This window comes from Grus americana, chromosome 9 (assembly GCF_028858705.1).
Source record: "Grus americana isolate bGruAme1 chromosome 9, bGruAme1.mat, whole genome shotgun sequence".
Classification (NCBI taxonomy): Eukaryota; Metazoa; Chordata; class Aves; order Gruiformes; family Gruidae; genus Grus; species Grus americana.
The window spans coordinates 21807522-21831563 of NC_072860.1; the positions used below are offsets into that span (position 1 = coordinate 21807522).

The following is a 24042-nucleotide window of genomic DNA, read 5'->3' on the forward strand; positions in this document are numbered from 1 at the left end:
AAAAAAAAAGGCTCTGTTAGAGAGTATTTGGAGGGAAAAAACCCAACTCTGCTGGAAATCCAGACTTCTGTAGTGACAGAATAACCTCAAATCTCTTACATTTTATCCCACTTCTACATCAGTGTGGCTGCACTAGTCCTCATATAATTCCTCTCAGTGTACGTTAGTTTACAGGAAATCAGAATAAGGACCAAAATATCTAGAATAAAGCCCAAGGCAGAGTGTGTGGAGCATAAACACATTGTCCCAATTAAAGGTCACGTATGAGCTCTCCCCCTTTCACATAGTGTTACAGCTATCTTTTTAAAAGGCCATAGGCAGGCTGTAAGTTAAGTCACAAGAATATTTTGCCTTGAGTTACAGCATTACTTAATATAAACAGTGCTGCACAAGTGTCTAACACTAAATCTGCATGGAAGAATGCTGCATAGTACTTGTGCCTGCTTTGATGGGGAAATACAGGATATCAGAAAGAAGAAATGACATAGAAGTTATGACTATTTATTTAGCACTTTCTTTTAAAAGAGGGATTAAGTATTAGAGCATCAAGCTCGGATGTCAGTAGGTCTACACCCTACTTCAGGAACCATAGAATGAGCAGATGCTGCCAGAACAGAAGCAAGACTTCTCAGCACAGTAGGCAATGGTGAATTTTGCTACCTTAATTCTATCTTCATCCTTAGGGGCACAAAATTCAGTTCATGGAGTAAATAAGAAATTTAAAATACAAAGTGAGGATGAGTTCTTCAGGCAACAAATAAAATCCCCCAAATAATCCTTGTACTAGCAGAGAACAACTAACCTCCTCCACGCACGAAAGGAAGCACTGGCAAAGTGCCACCTTATCTCCTCAACCATTTGCTGCCTTCCTCTGTGCCTTACAACAGCCTTATATCTTCCTTTGTCTTCAGGACAAACAGGTTTCATTCCACAGCAACAGCAATGAAGTACTGAAACACTCTGCCCCACACTCCCAGCCACTGTGAAGACAAATCAACTTATATGGACGAGTACTGCCCTTGCATTCATGTAACCTGACCTTTTCAAATAATAATCTATTATTCTGTTTCATTTTGTAAGAATCAGACTTTGAGACTTGTAAAAAAATAAAAAGAGAGAAAAAGAAATAGAAAAGAAAATCAGGTGTTCATATTGATACTTCTCCTAACTGACACTTGCAGAAAGAGTTAAAAAAAAAAAAAAAAGAGAGAAGTGTGTATGTGGTGCCAGCAACACACACATGTATGACATCAATACAAAGGTCAAGAATGAACAATACATAGGACAATACACTATTATTTTCTTTGTAGCAAAAAATGTGGTATGGATTTAAGTTGATTACCTACAAATACAAGCTGCCATATGCACTTGCCAAAACCATTGAAGTGATCAATTCTGCACATCATCATTTAAAATGCCTGATAGAGAAACCTAATTGGGCTGGCCTGCTATGATTTTAAAAATTGCTTGTTTTTATTACCAGCCACTCAGGATCTCTATACCACTCTTCTCTCTTCGAAATAGATGATATTACACTCACATCCACCATGGTAGTTCTTAAGGTTACACCTATACCCAGACACATCATCTACTTTACCTGACTTTGGTCTCAACTGTTCACATGTAGGAGGAAAAACTAATTCAGGAGAAAAACATGAAATTAAAACCAAGCATTTAAGTACCCTAGAAGCAGGGTAAAAAGAAAGATGATTAGTATTGCAATTAATTCCAATAAAGTGTAGATGATACTCAGTCTTCTCTTGAAACAAATGGATTTCGTTCATCATTTACAAGGTCACTAGTGTCACCTGTCTATCTTTGATTAGCTGATGCCAAAGACAACCAGTTTTTGATGAGCAGGAGCAGATGCCTTCAGTAGCTCTGTCAACACAAACACGTAATGCTCTTTTCATGGAGCATACAAGCCATACTTTTTAGTGCTGAAGCAGAAAACTCTGTCATTCTTACAGGGAAATAAATCAGAAGTCATGACCCAATTTTTTTCTGTCTTATAACAGTATAAATCAGGAAAAATATACTTAAATCACTAGGGTTACAGCATTTTATAGAAAAACAGGTGAAACTAGAATTCCATCCTCAACCTCTTCTCCATTATCAGAACAACGAGATTGAAAAAGCCCACAAATGCCAACACAAAGCCATTTCCCAGAGTAAGTGAGAGATGCCCCAGAATTGTGAACTAACATCTAGGGACTAATATTATTTAAAAAGATCTAAGGAGAATCAAAAGAAAAATGGAGATTTACACATTGGTGAGAATTAAAATGTCTTACAAAAGAAATTTAGATGAAGAGAGAAGGCATTTGGATGAGACATGCTGTTCTCAGATTAATTAAGCTCAGTGTATTAAAATGCCTTTGCTTCTAGTTTCACTCACCAAAGTCAGCTACTTTGGTTTACAAAGATATAATCCAAATACTCTTTGCTCTGAAGAGGCATTAAATGACTGGATACCATTTTTAACAGCGATACAAGCATACAAGTGAAACACATATTTCTATTAGTTTTTTTCTGATTAGACTCTCTGTACAGTCACTTTGACACTACATGTATTCTTCTGCCATTTTAGCTCATTGTAAAATATTAGTTGAAGTGCAATGTGCCTCAACTGATAATCTTTGGCAAAACCAGAATTTAACAGAGACTTCACTTGCTTGTCTGAGACATATCAATTAATTTCACACACCAAATTTCATACTAACTTTGAGGAAGATGTAGCAATTCTTTGAGGCTGATATTCAGTGTATAAAGTGTATAGTTTTCTTTTGTGTGTAATGATAACTTTTGTTCAATACGTAAAAAGGTTGTTGCAAAAAAGAATAAATATCACCAGAGGAAGAAAGGGAAAAGAAAGATTAATCTTCAACTGTGATAACTTCGATAGCTGAAAAAAAAGTTCCAAATAGTACTGCGATAGAAGACAAGCCCAGATCATCTGAGAAAGTTGCAGAATCTTGTAGGCTGGACGCTGAAACACATCAGAGAGACTTATTTTTGCAGTAAGATGAGGAGTTGGATCAAGTGATTGCTTGAAGTCCTTACTAGTTTTGGTTTTGTATCATCAAAGGTGCTTTACATTTTCATTTGTATGTATATTTTACCTAACCACACCTTATGTTTGGAATCTGTAAAATAAAATTCTCATTTCCTTCATAGAAAAAAAACCAACAAACCAAGCAAACTACATCTTTGTGTTTCATTTACAACAATGACCCATTATGTTACAGAGAGAAAAAGATTTTATGTGATTTTTTTTTTCCTCCCAATTCCCCAGAGCCCCAAAGAAGTATCTACTACAATATAATTGGTTCCAAAGCACCCTTGATTCTGAACATTCAGTTCCATTTTAGCTGTGCAGGCAACTGTTTTACTTGAAGATATTTTGTAAATAAGATCTATGATACTTTTGTGGTGTTTGGAGTTAATTAAATATTTTGAGTGACAACTGCAAATAAGTACACTACTTGTTTTAAAGAAAATCTAATCATTACACAAAGCTTGATAAGCAGACCAAATACAGCAAACAAAATGCAAAAACCAAAATACACCATACAAGACAAGCTTTTTTAAAATAATGAATCTAAGGTCAAATAAAATGTTTAGTAATTAGCAAGACAGACAGAAATTTAAAAACATTATACTACTGTGGAGTTCATGTACACTAGCTACCGTGTCAGCCTATTCCATATAACATTATATTCCTTTTGTTCATAAGTTATTACGTGGTAGACTGCAGCCTTATTGTTTCAGAGTTAAAATGACCTTAACCAATTCACCTCTCATCCTAGTGCCAGTCTGAAAGAATAAAACAACTTTAAGTATTTTCGTATTCATTTTTGTATGTTGCTTAGTAGCCTAAATTACTACTTTTCTACTGAATTTCAACCTCCTTAATTTTTTGACAAAAGTATGAAATAAAAATATGCTAAACTTACAGGATTTTAAAAAGTATACTTGACACCCATTTCATGACAGAAACTGTAAAAGTTATTTGAATAGTACACAGATTTCAGAACAGATATTTATTAAATAACTGTCAGTAGTAGAAAATGTGGATAAACTAAGGATAGCTTTTCCACACACGTTTATACATATTTTTGCACTCCAGATAGAATTAACCCAAATTAGTAGGTGATCTTGAAAACTCTAGTTAGTCAGAATGTAGATCCCTTCCTTGACCAACACAGACACTGGCAACGTACTATGAAACAGCAGGAAGACAATCTAAATCTCTATTCACACAAACCTGTGAGTTGTTTATTAATCTTAGTAATAAATGTCTGTCTTTTCCATTCAGACACAGAACACAATAATTTTTGAGGAGTGCTCAAAAGCCTATGAAAAAAAATCAATGGCAATAAATTAGAACTTGATCTGCAGCTTTTTCAAATCTTTACAACTAAAATTCTTCTAATGCCAAATTTCCTATTGAAGGTAGAACATTCAGCCTTCTTCAAATAATTATACAATAACATATCCAATCAAGAAGAGGGAGAGATGATACAAAATTGAGAAGTTAGCACCTCTCCTAAATGTTAGAAGATGCTTCTTGAAAGGGAGCCTCTGCATTAAAGTCTTAAAATAGATGGCTACGAAACAGGTTTTGAAATCACCTTCAAGGCTGTCAAGAGATAAAAGTTTGAACTGTATGAGCTGTTACCTGTCAAAAGAAAGCTTTCTGCAGAAACTTGAAGAAAACTATTTCCTGTGTTTTTTCTTTTCCTGACATCACAGATTATTAAGGGAAATAACTAGGAGCAATAAGATGAAATTAAGTAAAGGAATATTTAGACAGAAAGTAAGTCACCTTTTCTAATACTGTAGTCTTGATAAAGTCTCTAGAAGGAAAAAACCAATTCCATTAAAGTATAGCTTATTACATTAGACAGTTTTATTTATAGTGGACCATAGAAGCCTAGAACCAAAATCCACTCTAGAGCATGCAAGGAATTACTGAAATCTCCCATACTCCAGCACTACATTTAAAGATAATAAAATGTCCAGATTTCTTTAATTTTAGCTACAATGGATATCAAATTTGATATTTACATTTCAAAACAAAAAACCCTGCTGAAAATATACATCATTTATGCTTTTAGCAGAAGAACACCTTATTTTTGTAAGGAGGGGGAAGAACATAGAAGTGAAAAGCTTGATTCATTAGAAGCAAAGGACTTTTGGTAGATCTCCAATAAGATCACAGCATAAAAACTAGTTCACTTGCATTCTTCATTGCTAACAAACTTCCCCCCCGCCCCCCCATGGTTAACAGCAATAGTATTTTCATAACATCAAAATGTATGAGTAGGTTTAAATGATTATCCACTCTCTGAATCTGCATTTATCTATTAAAATTGTTTAATTTGGAGGAAGAGTGAAACAGTAGGCAACAGTGGACAAAGCAATATTTTTATCAAAATAAAAACATTGTTAGCAGATGCAAAGTACCTGCTGCAACTCCAAAATCAAATCCACCATTAAATGAAACTTTGCTTTTCACACTGGAGAAGCAGCATCTTAATAAATTTAATAGAGCTGGCAATGAAGTATTGTCTACATTAACAGCATCTTGTTAATGTCATTCTGAATTCCTGAAACAGGAGTTCACAGCATAAACATCTGACTCTAAAGAGATTTTTTTTGATTTGTTTTCAACACAAATACTAAAAGTAACACCAGCAATCAATTAAAACACTAAAAGCTATAATAGGTAAAGACTGAAAATTCATGGGCAATCTATAATATTTTGTTATATGGCATACAACAAGCAATTCAAGTAATATTTTAATGTTTTTTTCTTCTTTACAACCTACTGATATATGAGGCTTGGAGATCCATTATTAAATGCTAAACATAAAACAAAGTGAATGAGAAACACAGAAGTTGGAAGGAAATAATCAATGCTGACATTAATGTAAGATTTTTTTTTTTTTAAATCAAGAAATAATAATAGTAACAAGCATCTATCCAGAAGTTTATCTTCGGTTCTACTTCAAAAAGAAAAACTAGTTTTTTGTCAATAGCACCACCTTTAATTGTAAATATGTCTTATGCCTCTCACTCTATTAACAGAAACAAATACGGATAAATAGCATGGAACAATACTTGGTACAGTCATTTTTGATGCTCAACTCATTCTTCAATAGTTTTAAATGGCTCTTTTCCTTAGGAGAAAGGAGCAGTCAGTTTTCTTGTGTTCAGAAATGATAGCAGACCTCAAGTCTGATCAGCAATGGTCATACAATCAGTTAAAAGAAAACAGCAATTAATTTATGTTTCATAATAGCTTTTTTACTTGTGAAATGTTAATTATAGAAAAAATCATTAATGGCCTTATTTACAGAGAATGGATGCCAGCATCAAACCAACCCAATTTACCAATGACACTCTGCCAACAAATGGTGAATCACTAACTGAGCAAGCGAATTAACAATCATTTTCCTTACAAAATAATAGTAGGCAAAAATATAACTTGGCAGTATTTCCCTCTTGTTAATGTGGACATTAATTAACATAGTTATATAAAAAAGATTTGAATTAAATATGTCAAGGTCTCAGAATTGTTTGAATTCCTCTTTCTTAATTAATCCAAATATTGAAATTAGCTTCTTCATGTAATTTGGTGTTTCAACCAGAATCCCACTGATAGGCACATAAAATTATTATTTGCAGACAGCTTATGTAGCTCCCTTTTGAAACTTGCAACTAAAATAAAGATGTAATCCCTTCACATAAACCACCTTTAAGAAGTCATGGTCTCTGTTAATTAGCCAAGCACTTATCCTGTTCTCTAACTGACCACCAGAGCTCACATAAACAATTCAAGTTTGTGATTTTTCTTTTTATTGTAAGTCTAGAATATTCATACAAACTACACTTCAGCTGAAACTTCTTCCCTACTTTTCCCACAGTTTCCAGAAATTAAGAAAAAAAAAAAAAAGTGTTTTGGAAGCTGTGGTGTTCAGCAAGTATCCAAAATTTTATTTTAGAAAAGCCACATATTTACAGCACAGAAAGTAAACACTGTTGTATGCATTTGCCTATCTTAGTTTGCCATTTCTTCATAGTTCTTTTTAAGCTATGGTCCTTGTAGCATTCATGGAGCGCTCTGCATTTAATGTGATTTTTACCTGAGTTTTCTTTCACAGGACAAACTACAGTTTTTCATTGTTTTCCCTAGAAACCTAACATTTAACAGGCATTTGTAACAAGTATTAATTGTCCCTAGGAAAACATTCTTCTTCTGTTTTATTGAGATGGAGTGCCCACAATTTTAGCACAACAGTGAGCATTGAACAAAACCCAGCTCTGTCCTTAGTGCAAATGGTGAACAGATCTTAGTCTCCCCCTTCACAAAACAATGTTGCAACACTGTTTAGGAATAGGAAAAAATAATGCAAGTTGGTTTCTTTTGTGGTGATCTGAAATTGGAAGTATGAGTTTGACCATTGAATCCAGAGGTATGGTGCAGTGTCTTCCATGCATCCATAAATGATGGAAAGTTTCCATCTAACTAAACAAGACTGGGTATTTTCTCTTTTCATTTTAAAATGGATTGATGTCGTGGTTTCAGCACAATTGATATTACTAATTCTAAATTCCTGTTTCACCTTCTTTTCTGTTCTAACAAACCTAATTTCAAAGAATTACTCTTCCAAATTAAAACGATCCTTGTCTCTTGCTGGCCTTTTCAAGCACTTCTTTGCAACCTGCACATGTTAATAAGAATCTCTTGTGAATGGACTCACAATTTCTTCAAGATGCAATGAGCTCCAAAAAGACAGAGCCTACCCCCTTTGCACTACTATTTTGAGGTAATCTGCAATTACATTGTCTTCTTGGCGAGTGCTGGAAGTAATATCAATATTCTTTATAAGTAGATCAGTCTTCCAGAGAAAATCTTCTAGACACATGGCAAATTGTGAGTACCCGTGGGAACAAATGAAGATCTGTGCTGGGCTGTTCCATCACTGTCAATACACTTGACATGAATTCAGATATCTAACCAGCATTTGGAAGCAATAATTCCTACAAATCTTTTTAACGTCACAAACTGTATGACAGTTACATTGATTACAAATAATATTATCCTACCAAAAAAAAAAAAAATGTAGACAGATTACCTTGTGTGCATTTTGTCCTTTTCTTTTCAAATGGGGATTCATGGTAAACTTGCGGAATGGACACAATCTCAGTACTAAAGCCTTAGCCATTAAAGAATCAGAGGTGAGATGGAAGGTGTGGAAGTGGAAGAAAAAAAATGAAGTTCTAGTCATGTTTTACTTACTGTTAACTAATTAACTGGTGAAAGCTAGGACTGCTAAGAGAGGCTGTGTTTGTACTACTGGATAGGATACAATTGCTATTACAACAAGTGTTGCAAAATATTACATCATCACACCTAAATGTACCACAGAAATAAAGTGGAAGTGAAAAAGAGATTTCCTTTGCTTTCTCTCCAAAACAGAGGGCATGACTGTAACACTCTTACTAATATGGTGTTTATTAGAATAAAAGAATCAAATCTTAATAAAGTGATAAAAAGATAATAAAGAAAATATCTGCTGCACAGCTCCAGACAGTTTACAGTTTTCAGATCACTGCCATGGATCATATTGTGAAGTCAAAGAAAAAAAAAGAGAAAAAACCCAAATAATTCAAGGACCTACTGTAATAAATTTATTCCCTTCAAGAGCAAATATCTGTTTTCATGGAGATAGGACTGCAAACTCCAATGGGTTAGCAAAAGGCTAGCAACCTATCAGAACAGTATTTTTTGCAAATACAGTAGCTAAAATTTATAATAAAATTTTAATTGACATACCCATAAGACCTGTAGACTCATATATATATCATCATGAACAATTTTCCACAAATAAAAGCATTTTTCTTCCTGAAAAGAAACAAGTCTGCATTGTGTTTTTCACAATGCACAGAGTAAACCAGATCCTTTCCATGATGAAATTAACATCTAATCACTGGACAGCAGAAGTGGTTAAAGCATTGCTAAGAAGCAATTTGACTGATATAATTTTACTAACTTAGTTGGACAACAATTGCCAAGCAAGATCAGTCTTAAGCTCCATGTAATTCAATGCTACTCTCAGCAGTGTTTAGTACCAAATGCTAAGTCAGAGAGGCAAGTCAAAGAAACATCAGAATACTCTAATGAGCATTAGCTTGGCAAATTTATGGAAAAAAACATCTAAAAAAGCATACTTTATGAAAGTCAAATTGAACTCCATTTTACGCACGCCATTTTAAACTGGTTTTATCATTTAGTATGTACCTTGTATTATTTGCAATTAATTTTAAATACTAATAAATTCAGCAACCTGAGAAACGGCAATAAGGTCATTAGTTTAAAGCCTACGTGCACTTACACTAGCATAACTACCAAGTATTCTAACTGTAGATGAGTTACAAAGGCGTAGCCGAGCACTGAACCTGACATACTTACACTAGACATTATTTATTATAGTAAGAGTAATACTCTCCCTGTGTGTCATGTTACATCTGGTAAATATACAGGTTTAAATGCAAATTGAGAAACAGTCTGGAAAGATCAGATTAGGAAGAGAAAAATGTGCTTTGTGCTAAAGAATAAAAAATGTTACTTTAAAGCCGCCAAAAGGTGAAAGAGCTGTAGGGCATGCAAGCACGGTGAGATTTGGTATAATGAGCTGTTGAAATAAGTTATCCTTTCCAACCTCTTAATACACCTTGTAATTTTTCAAATAAAATTTAACCTGCTTGCTTAGTAAAAACAGTTCATGTGTATCTGTGAGGTTAAAACGGTGACACAAAAAACCCTCTGCATATAGTTATATAAAACCAACCAGCATCAAGGGGGTTAACCATGTAACCTCATAAACCACATGTGAAAGAAAATATTTTATGTCTAACCTCTGCTGCCAGTTGCTGAAGAGAAGGGGATGCAACAGGGTGTAAAGTTGAGTTGCCTCTGACTGGATTATGGAGGCTAATGTAAGCCACAACATTTCTTTGAAGAACTCTCTTGAGATCCTACAACACAAGCAGAGCAATGGTTATTACCATGCATCGTTATAATTAAAACTTGTTTTATTCTTTCGGTTCCTTCTGGGGAAAAACTGCACCCTACGTTTTTATCCTCTATGATTCCCTAAGTATTACTTTACTACTACTTCTTACAATATGCTGTTAGGAACTTCAAAGGATATCTTAGTGTTATTTCTTTATATAGCAGAAGTTGTAATTCCATTTCACACATCATCTCAAAAAAAAGCAAACAGGCCTAGGAGGAATTAAAAATGACTACATTTGTAAGGCCAAAAATGAAAACATTACATACTGTGAAACAACGTGAAGACCTTTTAAACTTATGCCTGACAGAAGACAAACTTCAAAAGCAATCATTATCAACAGTTAAATGTACTCAAATTTTTAAAGACTAAATTCAGATTTGAATTGCATAATTTTCCCAATGTTTTCATTTTATTATGTTTTAGACTATAAAAATAGTATGTACAAACTGTTTCAATTATTATCTCTTTTTAAAAAAGATCCCCTTTGCCTTTTCAGTAATGAGTTACTCTTTGCATAAAGTGGCTCTTTATATTGAACAGAAGGGGCGTAACGCAATTACATCTGATGTAAAGCTGACTTGAAGTGGAACTAAACAAATTTTGCTTCCAGCCTGGATCTTTTCAATTTGATTTTTTCACCCCTTCTTGTTTTTGAAGAATAATCATGTTGGAAGTATGAAACTTCAATGAGAGCTAGCTGCTTCTCACGCATGATAAAAAGCAATTAACTCTTCATTTTATCTACTGTTTTAATTCAGCAGCCATGAACCTCTCTGCCAGCTATTCCTTTAATTTATCAACTGAAGTCCGCTGTAATCATATATGATCAACAATACCCTGATGAGGTATTTTCTTTCAATAAGGTGATTTCTATTTTGTTGAAAGAATTGTCTGTGTCAGATTGTATCTAACACCTTAGCACAAATATGTGAAAAGTGAATCACCACTAGCCATGGAATCACTGAAATGTTTATGTAATTGATGCAAACCGTGGTACGGTTCTCTTCATTCAGTGTGCTCTTGATTCAGTTCTCCCCACACAAAACCTATCAATAAAAAATTAGTAACTGTTGAAGCCCCAGGATGGAGAAAAAGCCCTCTAAGCTATCCCTGGACCTAGGCCTTTTTTGAGGTTTCCCTCCCTCCCCAAAGTCTGGCAACGCCCTCTTTTACAGTCCTCTGCTGAATTAGGGATGGGAATCGGCTCACAAAGGTGCTGTATACGCAAACTTCACACCTATGGAAACAACTTGCCATCTCATTATTACACATGCTCTGTTCCACAGGAACTGCCTCTATGCATTTGCTAAGGAGTACATGAATGTACACAGACAGATGTCACAGACGAGTTAATGAACCATAATTTCTATATGGTAATTTCATACTGTTTTCATCCTTTCAACAAAAGTAATCATTACTGCAATGAATTCTAAAATTTTTTTACCTCTGCCCATTCATAGGAACCAATGTTCCCAAATGATGTTCCTCCCCATGAGCAGAAAACAATGGTCCGATCAGGTCTCCAGCCTCTCTTAACCTTCAACATCAAGGCTTGTATAAATGCTGTGATGATAGCAGTGCTACTGGCCCATTCTTGTCCACCATAAGTATTCCAACCGTGGTGATGACTACCGATGATGATGTATCTGTCTGAAATGCGGAAAAAAACAGACAAGCAAGAGAATTTTACTTTTTCTGGATACTAGCATTAAAAGATGAACCATATTAGTAGTCTCTAATGTCATTAACACAACACAATGCTGTCAACAAAAATTTATATGATCGTGTGCAAGACAATCATACAATATAAATACATAAACCTGTGAATACTACTTTAAAAAAACCCCAAACAACTAGTACGTAAATATATGCATAGACTCTCCTAATTTAATTCCTGTGCCCTTGCCTTCATTGTTTGCTTATTACTCTCCCGTCTTATAAATCTGATATATACCATTTTTACAGCCAGGACTTCATCATATAGATAATCTAATAAAGTTTCATGCTCACATTAGAGTGTTATGAAAAACCACAAATGAATAAGCAGGAAAGTCTACCTCCAATAAATATTAGCGTCCAAAAAAAGAAAACAAAAGGTGTGGTAGTACAATGAAAAACATAGAGAAAATACACAAAGTATTAGTACTCCCTCACCTGGAAGACTGTGTTCAGTGCTCACCACCCTATCTCAAAAAAGACATTGTAGAAACAGCAGTTGAGAAGCTGGTAACCAGAATGGTTATAGATCGGGACTTAGACTTCCATGTAAAGGGGGTTGGACTAGATGATCTCCAGAGGTCCCTTCCAACCCCTACCATTCTGTGATTCTGTGTAAGGAGACATTGAAAAGACCTGGACTGCAGGTTTAGAGAGGAGACATGACAGGAATAGAGATAATGAATGTTACAGAAACGGTAAGTCAGACCTAACAACTTTGATGATACTGGAAGAAAGTATTTTATAAAATGAAAAGCAAGAAGTTTCAACCTGAAATAAAGAATATGCCTATGGTTATCCAGAAAAAAAAACCCACAATTTTTTTTCAGAGAAATTAAATGAAATCTTAATCTCTCAAGGCATATAATCCAAATACTAACTCACAAGTGTAAAGAACCTTATTTTATTCCAAAAGGATGATGTGGTATGAAACAATATGAACTACTAGTGTGACTGATGTGTGTCAAGAAGTCTAAGCAGAGTTATGCTGAATAACTTGTTAAAACTATCAGACCTCCTGTGTGAGATGAATTCACAACCAAAGCCTCTTTGGATTGATTACTGGTTGTGTTCTGATACTTAGTAAAGTCTCCTTCTGGTCCAGATCTAGACTTTTAAAGGTGTTCTTTCCATATTTCAGGATACTGATAGAGAATAGTTATCAAGTGATGCCAGATCCACAACTATCTCCGGGTGTCATTTGCGTTCCAAAAGGTGCAAAAAGTTTTGGTTTTCTTTATCCAAGCGGATTCATTCTCCACTGTTCTCAGTACACTGGAACATAGCAACACACAGGTGGTAAAATGCTCATGTTTTATATTGCTTATAAAATGAAATATCTGCTCCTCAGTATTTTTTGCAGTGACTGCTGCCTAGAAACAAATTTAACTGAACACCAACATACTTTGTTTATAAAACTATTCTCTGTCAAATTGGACTTTTACCAGGCTTTTTTTCAACAAAATACACAGCAAAGTTGTTTTATAAGGAATCAAAAATGCTTTATAAATAGAGGATCTGTTATGTACCTATAACACAACATTTTCAATCAACATACCACGACAGGGGTATATAGTTATATAAATGAAAATTTCTTTCTAAAAGCAGATATGCAAATTGTAAATCTAAGTGTATATAATAATGTAACAAAATGCAATCTAAATCATCTAATTGTGCAATTTGTGTGTTGCATCATGAGGCACTTAATTATAGGTTGCACTGACAGTGAAAAATCATAGGATCTTCAACTCACTTAAACGTTAGGAATTGAGAACAGAAATGAATGGCCTTACAGGCTTCTAGGTCATCAGCAGAAGTGGCACTAACACAGGGTGATCAGACAGGATCAATGCTTACCCCATATTATAATCTCTGTTCAGTCTGTGAACAGCTTATGTGAAGGGGAGTGGAAAAAGACCTTATGTAAATAGCACAGGACATTTTGATGGAGAAGAAAGCTACAAGCAGCAACTTACTGTAGGAGATGCCAGCTGAATGAACAGGGGTAAAACATAACAGCTGGTGCCTCCTTTGAGATCCTTCATCTTTGTACATCTCTCCCTCTTGAATAGAGGCAACACCCTGAAGCAAATGACTATAGGAAAAGCATAGGACAAAGGACGGTCATGCTTACAGAGGCAGCAGCTGTCCTTTCTCATAGTCATTTGCTGAAGCATGTACAGAAAGAGATCACGTGGTAAGAAAAAAAAAGAGAAAGAAAGGAATAGAGATAGAGAAAAAAATATGCATCAGATACTTTTGAAAGTGATAAGATGGGATAGTATTCAGGGTAGTGATGAGCTTGACAACACGGATTTATCATTAAAAAAGAGTGACTTCATACTGTCACAAAAGACAACTTTTGCTGTCTTTTGTTATATATCCCATTTTCTACCATGTCCAATAGAGCTACAAAATCAGTGTTATGTTTTTCAGGTTTTAAAAGGCTACCAACTACCATATTTCCTCTGCTCCTAAACTTTTTAATATCTTCGTTGGATTTCAGATGCTCATTGTTACTCCTCAGATCAAATAAGACCATCATTACATAGATGTGTTTTTCTGTGTGTGTGTTAGGAGGCCTTTAAGGAAAAAAAAAATAAATCCACCCTGGTGGTGCTCTGCAGTCTTTCATTAAGCACTAAAGATAAATTTTGCTTTCTTTCTGCGTTTCTGGGAACATAAAGGTGAATGTTTCAGGTGTATGAAACTAGCAAAACCCCATCAAAATGACAAAGAATTGATTCCATGAAAAAATCAAGTATTCAAATCAATTAAGAGGGCATGGCTATAGTATCAACCAGGAATAGCAGAGAAACAAATGAAGGTTTAACATTGATCGGTACAAACTGTTATCCATGGTGCATTACATGCTTAACTTGTGCCTACATTAGAAGCCAGTTGTTATGGCCCTTGCTCAGCAAGACATTTACAGGACAAACTCTTGGCATCTGGGTAGTGCTATTGACTTCACTTGAATATATATCCATAAATTCTTAAACGTATACTGACATACCTTTAAAAAGTTGCATCTTATTAAGAATGCAATAAAAAGATGAAAAATTCAGGTATAGAGAAGATAAAGAATTTATTAAACAGAAATTGATGCATGCTTTTTATTATTTGTCTTGCTTCTGTTTCACAGTTCAGTAGACAGTATGTCTAAACATGGCAGTTCTACCTTTCAAATTCCATGACAGCTATTTGCAAAACATTAGCAATAGTAGAACTAGTAACTTCAAATTCTTAAAGGAAATTAAATCCTTTATTGAAACTAAATTCACTGTGCTAATTGTTTTCTATGTTGTTTAAAAAAAAAATTGTTCTGGTGGAAAGTATGGCATTCAGCACACACAAAACTGAGTCATTATTTCACTAACAGGAATAAACTTAAATCTTCTCCACCTCCTTCATTCCATCACTTAAAACATGAAATGACTGGTCCACCTCCTAAGGGACTGCAGATAAAGTTGCAACCTTTCTTCTGAACCTAATAAAATAGTATTAATCAAGGCAAATGTGATCACGTTTTGATGATGATGTCATCTGCACATTAGGAATTGGACTAGGTCTACAACACTTTGCACTATGTAAGTAACCAGCAACAGTGTTCATTCATATTGCAGAAACATTCAACTTTTAGGCAAATTCATTTGCAGACAGAATAAGCTCGAAATGATCTTCATTCCTATGATGTCCTGATTATGGTATTATCTACATACAACATCAAAGAAGGGAGGGTGTTTGTGATTTATGTCACAGTTGCACTTAGAATCTTACGGTTTAATTCTAAGACACACAGAACAGTAATTATTATTCATAGACTTGTATAAAACTAGCCTAAGGCATGATTGTAACATAAAATAAGGCTGCAGCAAGTGTGATTAAGAACTTAATCACAGATTTTTGTACACTATGATCGCGTTTGATATTAGATTCTTAACTAACCCAGAGATCACGCTGCCCTACACCTTGGTTTCAGTGAGACACTTGAATTATGTAGGGATGTTCTGGACTTGAAGCACAGAGTTTTATTTATCTCAAAATTCTGCTAACATTAGAAAAAACACCTTTTCTAAAGTTGTATAGACAGCTTGCATATTAAATCATGCAATACAGTACACCCTAAAATTAAATCTATCAACATAGTTACTTGGTATAAAATACCAATACTCTCTCTGATCTACATGTAATTCCTGTTGGCTGTGTAAAAATATGCATATTGTAAATATAACATCCCTTTGAGTTCATTCTCTGTTTAACCCTTATGTCCTGTTTTGTGATAAATCAAACCACAAAATTACTACAACAAGGGCTCTCTCCTTCCTTCTGCATTAGTGCATTATCTGGCAAAGTAGAATCCTGATCCCAGCTATGACTCCCAGCCATCATGAAACAAATAATCAATACAAATGATAAAGGACTACTTACCAGGGAATACAGTTCCTTTTAAATATCCAATAACATTAGAAATTGGCTTGTAAGTTGTGACTGATTGAATATTCAGACCGATTATTTTTTTGCCTGTTAAAAGATAAATAGAAAAAAAAAAAAAAGCTAAACTTATTTGTCCAGCCAAGACATCTATAGGCTGCAGATATAAATTCTCCACACACAAACCCCCCCAAAACCCAAAGATGTAAAAACAAAGAAAAAAAAGATACTGAAGAGGAACCAGAGATTAAAACATGAAATACTACATTATTTTCTTAGTCTCATTTTAGCAGTGGGGTTCAAAGCTGGAATCTCAAGACAGATCTCTACTCCTTGAGTTAAAAGATCGTTCAATTCACCCAATAAAAGCTGCCAGAATACAACAGAAAAAAAAAAATAAATTAAAAGGAGTAGGATTTACATAACTTTTTGATAAGGAAATTTGTCTTAATCTTCATAGGTTTTTCTCACCTAATCCCTCACCCAGGTCAATCTTTCAATAACATTCTCAAAATTATACCTGGTTTATACTACACTATTCTTCTGGAGAAAACCCCCTACGCTAAATCAGATGGGAAAAGTTAGACCTCTGCATTACTAATCACTTTGCCAGCATAGCCTTTGGTGATATACTTGTGAACTGATGCCAAGAGAAGACAGCTTTTGTTGGCTTAGCTGGTATCGACTGGGGAAATGGTGTAAATACAAAGGCAGAAAAATTTCAAAACCTGCCAATATATAAGGGACTTGCCAGTATTGCTGTGCCAGTCGAGACTGTAGCACAGGATAAAGCCAGAGAAAAGTAAATGTCTGAGTTTAAATAGCTTTAAAAAATTAACTGTCCTTTGCTGAGAATTACCATCATTCCCTCTGTCCCGCAGGAGGGACACACTAACCAGACTGACTCCTGCAGTTTGTGGCGAGGGAAACAAAACAACTAACTACAGGGAGCTGCTGGTACCTTTAAAATGTTTCGTTTGCATTATAATGGACTGTATTAACATTCGTCTCATCCGAAAGGTCATAACTTCTCTCTGAGAAAAGTGAAAATGTCTGAAACGGCTCTAACTTAAATGCTAGCAATTGTCTGGCAATACCACCGTGTCATCCTAGACCTTCAGGCGGGTTCTCATACATCCCGAGTACTGCACAACCCCCACGGCAGACCTGTGTTTAAAGGCAGCTTTGAGCCAGAATTCCTGCCATGTCCATATCCCAACTGTCGCAGACCAAAATTAAAAGATTCCACGGATCATTTTGCTCTCTATTGCCCAGGTTATTATCCTCCCACAGATGTATTTCTAACGGTTTGTCTCCTAAGATACTTGGAATACGCAAGCGGGGAGTTTACTGCAATATGTTAAAATAAAAACAATACATCTCTAAAATACTGTTCTTCAAGGTTCATTTGCTGATACTCCATCTGGTAAATTTACTTTAAAATTCTCTTGAAACAAAATCCAATATATTTTCATTCACTAGTCTTCATCGATATTTGAAAACAGCAAACCAACTGCTAGGATCTTTGTTTTAAAAAAATGTACTAGCAATATTTAGTCTACTTTTTACTCAGAGAAAACATCTATTATCAATAGATGTGTTCTCTATGTGACAACTCTGTTTTTGCTAGAATGCAACAGTAAAGAAAGTGCAAGTCAAGCACAGTTAATTAAAAATAAACCACATCACAGTATTTTGCAATCATCAGTCACAGCAACTTAATATTTTGATCTGTCATGCATATGTTGGGGTTTGAGTTGTAATTAACTTTGCCCTTCTGATGTAAGTTACTGTAAGATTTATTAACAACATGTGATGATGAATTGTGTTTGTTCTATAAATCTACAGAAATTTTTTTAGAATTCTTAAAAAAATTATTTTATTTTAAAAAATGTTAATCCAAAGGGTTCCCAGCCATTTGTTCTGTCATCTATGTTCTTTTTTTTTTTTTTCTCTTTTAAAACATTGTGAAAACAGCTCATAGCATCCATGTTGATTAACCAGTTTAAATCTATACTATGCACATTAATTCTTGTTGCGGTTTCTCACCTTCAAACATTCTAGAGCCAATTTATTCTGCTTAAAAAAGATTTTCAAGCCAAAACTGATTTCCCTTCCTTTTCTAGTCCTACAACACTTTAGACACATTTCTTTAGGCCCATTTCAGACAAAAAGAAGATAAATACTTTTGAAGACAACTGACTTAACCATTTTTCTTAACCAACATCAGCTATCCAGTCTTCAACTGACAATAAAGAAATAAAAAATTAACTTCTGGCAATACACATATTCTGGAATCAGATATTCAAGCTAATAGTCATGTAACACAGTAGTGAGCTTAAAGTGACTTGGGCTTAAAAGCTTAGTACACCAGATGAAAAGGCTGAAAGTACTCTTTGGAGTATACAGCAGAAGTGAAATTTAATCCCCTTTAAACAGTCCTGACAGCAAACCTCTCCTCCTAATGCTATATTTTAAAGATTTTGACAACTTTTTCTCTTTTTTCTGTATTCTCTGGAAAACTATAAGGACAATTTAGCTTAACACTATTTGGGATACACTTTGAGTTTATGTAAGACAAGAGCTACTTCTGAAATAGAAGAACAGAGAAGTATTTCTTGTCAATATTTTTTATTTATTTATTGACTTGAATTCTGTAAATTGTCTCATACCAAATGACTACCTTCTCTTCTCATAATTACATACTTATTTTTAGAAATAATTATTTCCACTCATTTGATCAAGAATTTTAGAACTTCGAATGAGCAAAAAAGTACTACTTGTAGCCTGTAAAATGAGTTATGTTTTATTGCTTTTTTTTTTTTTTGCTTTTAACCTTAACCCAAGCTCATACCAACATTGAGGAGTATAAATTTGAACCGCATTTTCAAACATGTTGGTTAAATTCCTGAAGCCTGATCATTCTAAACACCTATAATCAGACACTTTTCTAAGCATTCCTTCAAGTACTGGATTTTAAAAAGCATCATTAGGGACTCAGGTTTGAAAATTGAACTCATTTGACAAGATTTTTGCTACTCATATACAAAAATTTCCCTATATGCACATTTAACTACAATATAGAAACATCAAGTACTAATCAATTCATGCATTTCGGTAACACAGTTCTTGGATCATAAAACTGGAAGGCTGCAGAAACAAGGTACATTGAATAACTTTAGTAACCCAGTTTTTAACATGAATATAATTCCTGCCGATAACCAACACCTGAATAAAAATACATCAGTTTGAAATCACAGTTAGAGTAAAGCTTTCAAACATCATCAAACATCCATGGCCATGTTACTCAGGGGGCACTAATTCATAGAATCATAGAATGGTTTGAGTTGGAAGGGACCTCAAAGATCATCTAGTTCCAACCCCCCTGCCATGGGCAGGGACACCCTCCACTAGACCACGTTGCCCAAAGCCCCATCCAACCTGGCCTTGAACACTTCCAGGGATGGGGCCTCCACAACCTCTCTGGGCAACCTGCGCCAGTGCCTCACCACTCTCACAGGAAAGAATTTCTTTCTAACACCTAATCTAAATCGACCCTCCTTCAGCTTAAACCCATTGCCCCTTGTCCTGTCCCTACACTCCCTGACAAACAGTCCCTCACCAGCTTTCCTGTAGGCCCCTTCAGGTACTGGAAGGCCGCGATTAGATCTCCCTGGAGCGTTCTTTTCTCCAGGCTGAACAATCCTAACTCTCTCTGCCTACTAAGGTAGTCAAGAAAAAATAATATTCAACAGATTTCTTGTTCTAGTCATTCAAAAACATTACGTCAGGCTCAAGTACTAACTTTTTGAGCACACGCTACCAAGCTTTTCAGACACCCTTGAAGGCTAATAATTTTTTTAATAATGAAAGCTACAGTTTTCATAAAGTTATTTGCCCCAAGACCTGAGGCTTTAAAGTAATATCAAATACCACAGAACATGATGATACAGTAAGAACTGCACTCTATGTAGAAACACCATAAGCTATTTACATATTATGAATAATCCAATATGTCACAGATTTCTTCTATTCTCTTGGTGATACTGTACAGAATAATATGGACTGGTATTTGGCACTATTTGGCATACCCTGTTAAAGGATACATTGGAATACCCTGGTAAGTATACATTAAAACATGTATAACAGCAGATTTTACTGTCATTTGAAACAAATGCTTCATTTTCATTAGACATTTTCTAGAATAACTAAAATTCCAAACTACTACTACCACATTAGACTGCCTAGTTAATGGGCTTTTGAAATCTTATTGGACTGTGAAAAATATATTTTAGTTAGTTCCCAGTATTTCATCATGTCAATTTGAGTGCTAAACCTCATCTACTCCATATTTCTTATCAGTTTTCAATTAAGTTTAAACATAGGACTTCAAACAAAGACATGTAATCATCATAAGCATTTACGTAACAATATAACTCACATACCAAAAATACTATATGCAACATAACCACAAATTTTTAGAAAAGCAAATAAACTTATAAATAGTTATAAATATTGTGCAGCACTATCAAATTGCATATGCAAAAGTTATTACTGAATCTATGACAATGTACGGTATTGTTGACTTATAAAATTATTTGTTCAGGAATATGTCAAAACTCTCAGACAGATGTCCCTGTAACAAAAGCCTTTACTGTTTTCTTTACATAAGCAATACACCATCTAGATTCAGTCTCTCTGAAATCTAGTATCCCTATTTTTTTTCCCCTAATAGATTTTTATTTGATTCATCAACTACTTTGCCTACTAACAATATATTCTCCTTTTTAAATGGACATTCATAGCCCCTGAGTCCTCAAGCCCAATCTTAATCTGAAGAGCTTAATGAATAAAATTTTTGCTAGTTGATCATATTTTCTGACCTATAATAAGGAATCCAACAATAAGTCTATTCAGACTAAAAGCTTTTGAAAATAAGTGATGTCTAGAATAAAGTCCTTTAAGAAGGCTCTAAACTGGGATGGCCTAATGCGATACAGAATAAATGTGTCACACAATATCAAATATAGTTATGAATTTTGAGAATGTTTCATATTATATAGTTGAATTTCATAATCTCACACTACTTTGAGAGATTCTTTATGTGCTTTACAGCAATCAAATCCAAAGCATCATACAGACAAATAATGGCACAGAACTGAATTCTGAAAATATATCCCAATCAGTTACAATTCTGGTAGAAAAACACTTGAGGATTCACATAGGAGTAGAGAGAAATGATATATTAAAAAAGTGCTTCATGCTGTTTATGCTTAATTCTTTTAATGAACTTCTATTTAAAAAGAGAACAGAATTTAAAGCAATCACAAAAAGAAAATCCGACAGTATGAGTACAAATGTATGTAAGTTTTCATATGCAGTATGTCTGTATTACGCCTGACTTCCCTATTTAACATTTACTTCTTTCAAATGCCAGTAAGCAATATCTGCAGAACATCATTATATTTCTACTGTTATGTACAATGAATTCAAATTCGGTAGACACAGTAACATGCTGTGCCACACAATATGCTGTCATCTTTCTCTATTTGTTTTCTTGGATTTATGTTTAGCATAGTGCAAATACCTAGAAATTATGGGATTGTTTGCATATTGGTATCATAGTGCATGATGGCACAGCCAGAGTTTATTAAATATAGTACTCTTTCTTTTCTCTGACAGGTAGCAAGTTACGAAGGAGAAACACATAACAACATCACAAGGCTGTAGCCTAATAGGAGGATATATATATCCTTTATCTTTTCATGCCCTTCCACCGACTGAAAAGATGACAGGCTTGATTTGCACTAGTGCAGCACTTGGCAGAGAACTTTATTTGTCTTGGAGGGTGATCATATAATATGGAAAGTAAAGGACTCTTTCAATTATTCCTTTCATATAATTAATGATTCAAATTTCACGTGATCAGAGTTGACTATAAAACTCAGTCTAATGATCATCTGACATACGGAACTGTATAAAATAGATGTTCCGTGTCTTACAAAAATTCCTCTTTATGGTATGCTACAAATCTTTTTGGTAACAGTCACTTCCGGTTACCTGTTCCACTCTCACCTTTTTTGGTAGAGGATGTGGATTTGTTTACAGCTTACAATGCAGTTTTGTATTGCAGTCATTAAGATGATTCAGTATTCATCAATGACTGCATTTTGTAGGCTAAAAAAGGTTACCAAAAAAAAATCAAATTATTCTACCTAAAAAGCATTTTGATCTGAGTCATTTTACTGGCTATAGCAGAATGCTGGGAGACTTTGTATACCTGGCTCTATTATTCACACAGTGTTTGGTATCATTCAAGTTACTTAAACTATTCATGCCTTGGTTTTAGTATTTATAAGTTAATATATAAAAAACTACACGTACTTCACAGCAAAAGGCATTAAGAGCTCATAAGAAATGGGATCATCTTCTGTGTATGTTAACTCTACTGATATTTTCTGAAATAACACACCCTCAATGACCTTGGTTGATCCAGATGAAGAGAGAAATAGGGTTGGATTTAAATATCAGTCGGCTCAAGAAACTTAGAAGCCTTTAAGTAAGATCAATGCATGAGTGTTTGCATTGCACTTCCTGTAATTTTTAGCGTGCACAATATCCTGTAGCTGAAGAGGAAGGAGGAAAGGGACCTTTATTAATAGCCATTCATGAATAACTTGAAGACCTCCCATCACAAATCCCTATCTCCATTGGTAACTGTCTCTTCACTGTTAAAAGCAATTTTTATTTTACTTATCGTTTCCTATAATTTTAAAGAGCTACTTAGCCATGCAAACACATTTCCCTATATACATATTATCTTATTTTTCCTAAGTTCTAGAGAGGATCTCAGTTGAGAACCTTTCAGACAATATCCCCCTTGACCTCCCTATTTACAAGTTTGGCAACTCAAATTCCTCAGGGCTCCATTCATCTCCTGAAAAATACGGCACTTTTTTCCTTATATACCATATGACAATGAAAGCTATTTAATCATGCAAGCTGATCTGTGAAATCCTCAGGTCTGCCCTTCTGCCACAGACAGCTGGAGATTGATCACTAGTGAAATCCTAGATCTTTTTCATCTTCTATCTTCTCAGACGTGAATCATATGAGTATGAAAACAGACACTTAAAGCCAAGAAGAAAAATTACACATATATGTCTAGTGTTTTTAACTACCAGACTTCCAGGCTTTCCATTTAACACCAAAGTATATGGTCATTAGTGATGAAAAATACTTTGTAAATTAAATTCCACTAGATAGATTTACTTTAAATACTCAAGAGATTCATTGAAAAGGGATGATTTGCACCTGACTGAAATCTAGCAACTGGCAGGTAACTTAAACAACAAAGAAAGTTTACTGCAACACAGCAGGACCTTTTTCATTTATGTTTGTAGGAGTGTTTTAGTTTTATGGCAATCTTCACAACATTCTAGTGAATTTCCTAGTAATATTCTGTTAAAAAACAAAGCTTCAGAAGTGTACAACTTCTCTGTAAAACTTCACTCTTAAATTCCTTCTAATTGCCCATTTTTGGGGAAAAGTTCAAGGGAGCACAGAATTTCATATTAATGAGTATTAACAACAATGCACCGCACTAAACAAAAAGCAAATCTAATTACTAACTTCAGCTAACACAAAACTAATAACTAACTTCAATTCCCACTATTCACTTTGTAGGTTCTAAGCATCTGATTTATCTGAGATGTTTCTCTCCATATCCTCCCACTCCCTCTGTCACATTATGTCTCTTGAAAACTGCAAGGCTAAGGGAAAAAAGAGGCAATGTGAGAAAACC

The 24042-nt window shown here is 34.6% G+C and overlaps 1 protein-coding gene across 9 annotated transcripts in view; it reads right to left on the bottom strand.

Annotated features, from left to right (window-relative positions):
- NAALADL2 (N-acetylated alpha-linked acidic dipeptidase like 2) overlaps positions 1–24042 on the bottom strand; it is a 491555-nt gene that overhangs the window by 109609 nt on the left and 357904 nt on the right. For all 9 annotated transcript variants that reach the window (XR_008578279.1, XM_054835389.1, XM_054835390.1 and 6 more), the window contains 3 exons: positions 16236–16328; positions 11533–11738; positions 9928–10047 (listed from right to left, as the gene is read on the bottom strand). Coding sequence is in view for 8 of the 9 variants with exons in the window: in XM_054835389.1 (XP_054691364.1) it covers positions 9928–10047; positions 11533–11738; positions 16236–16328 (419 nt within the window). In the remaining variant the exon portion in view is untranslated. The remainder of the gene's footprint in view (positions 1–9927; positions 10048–11532; positions 11739–16235; positions 16329–24042) is intronic.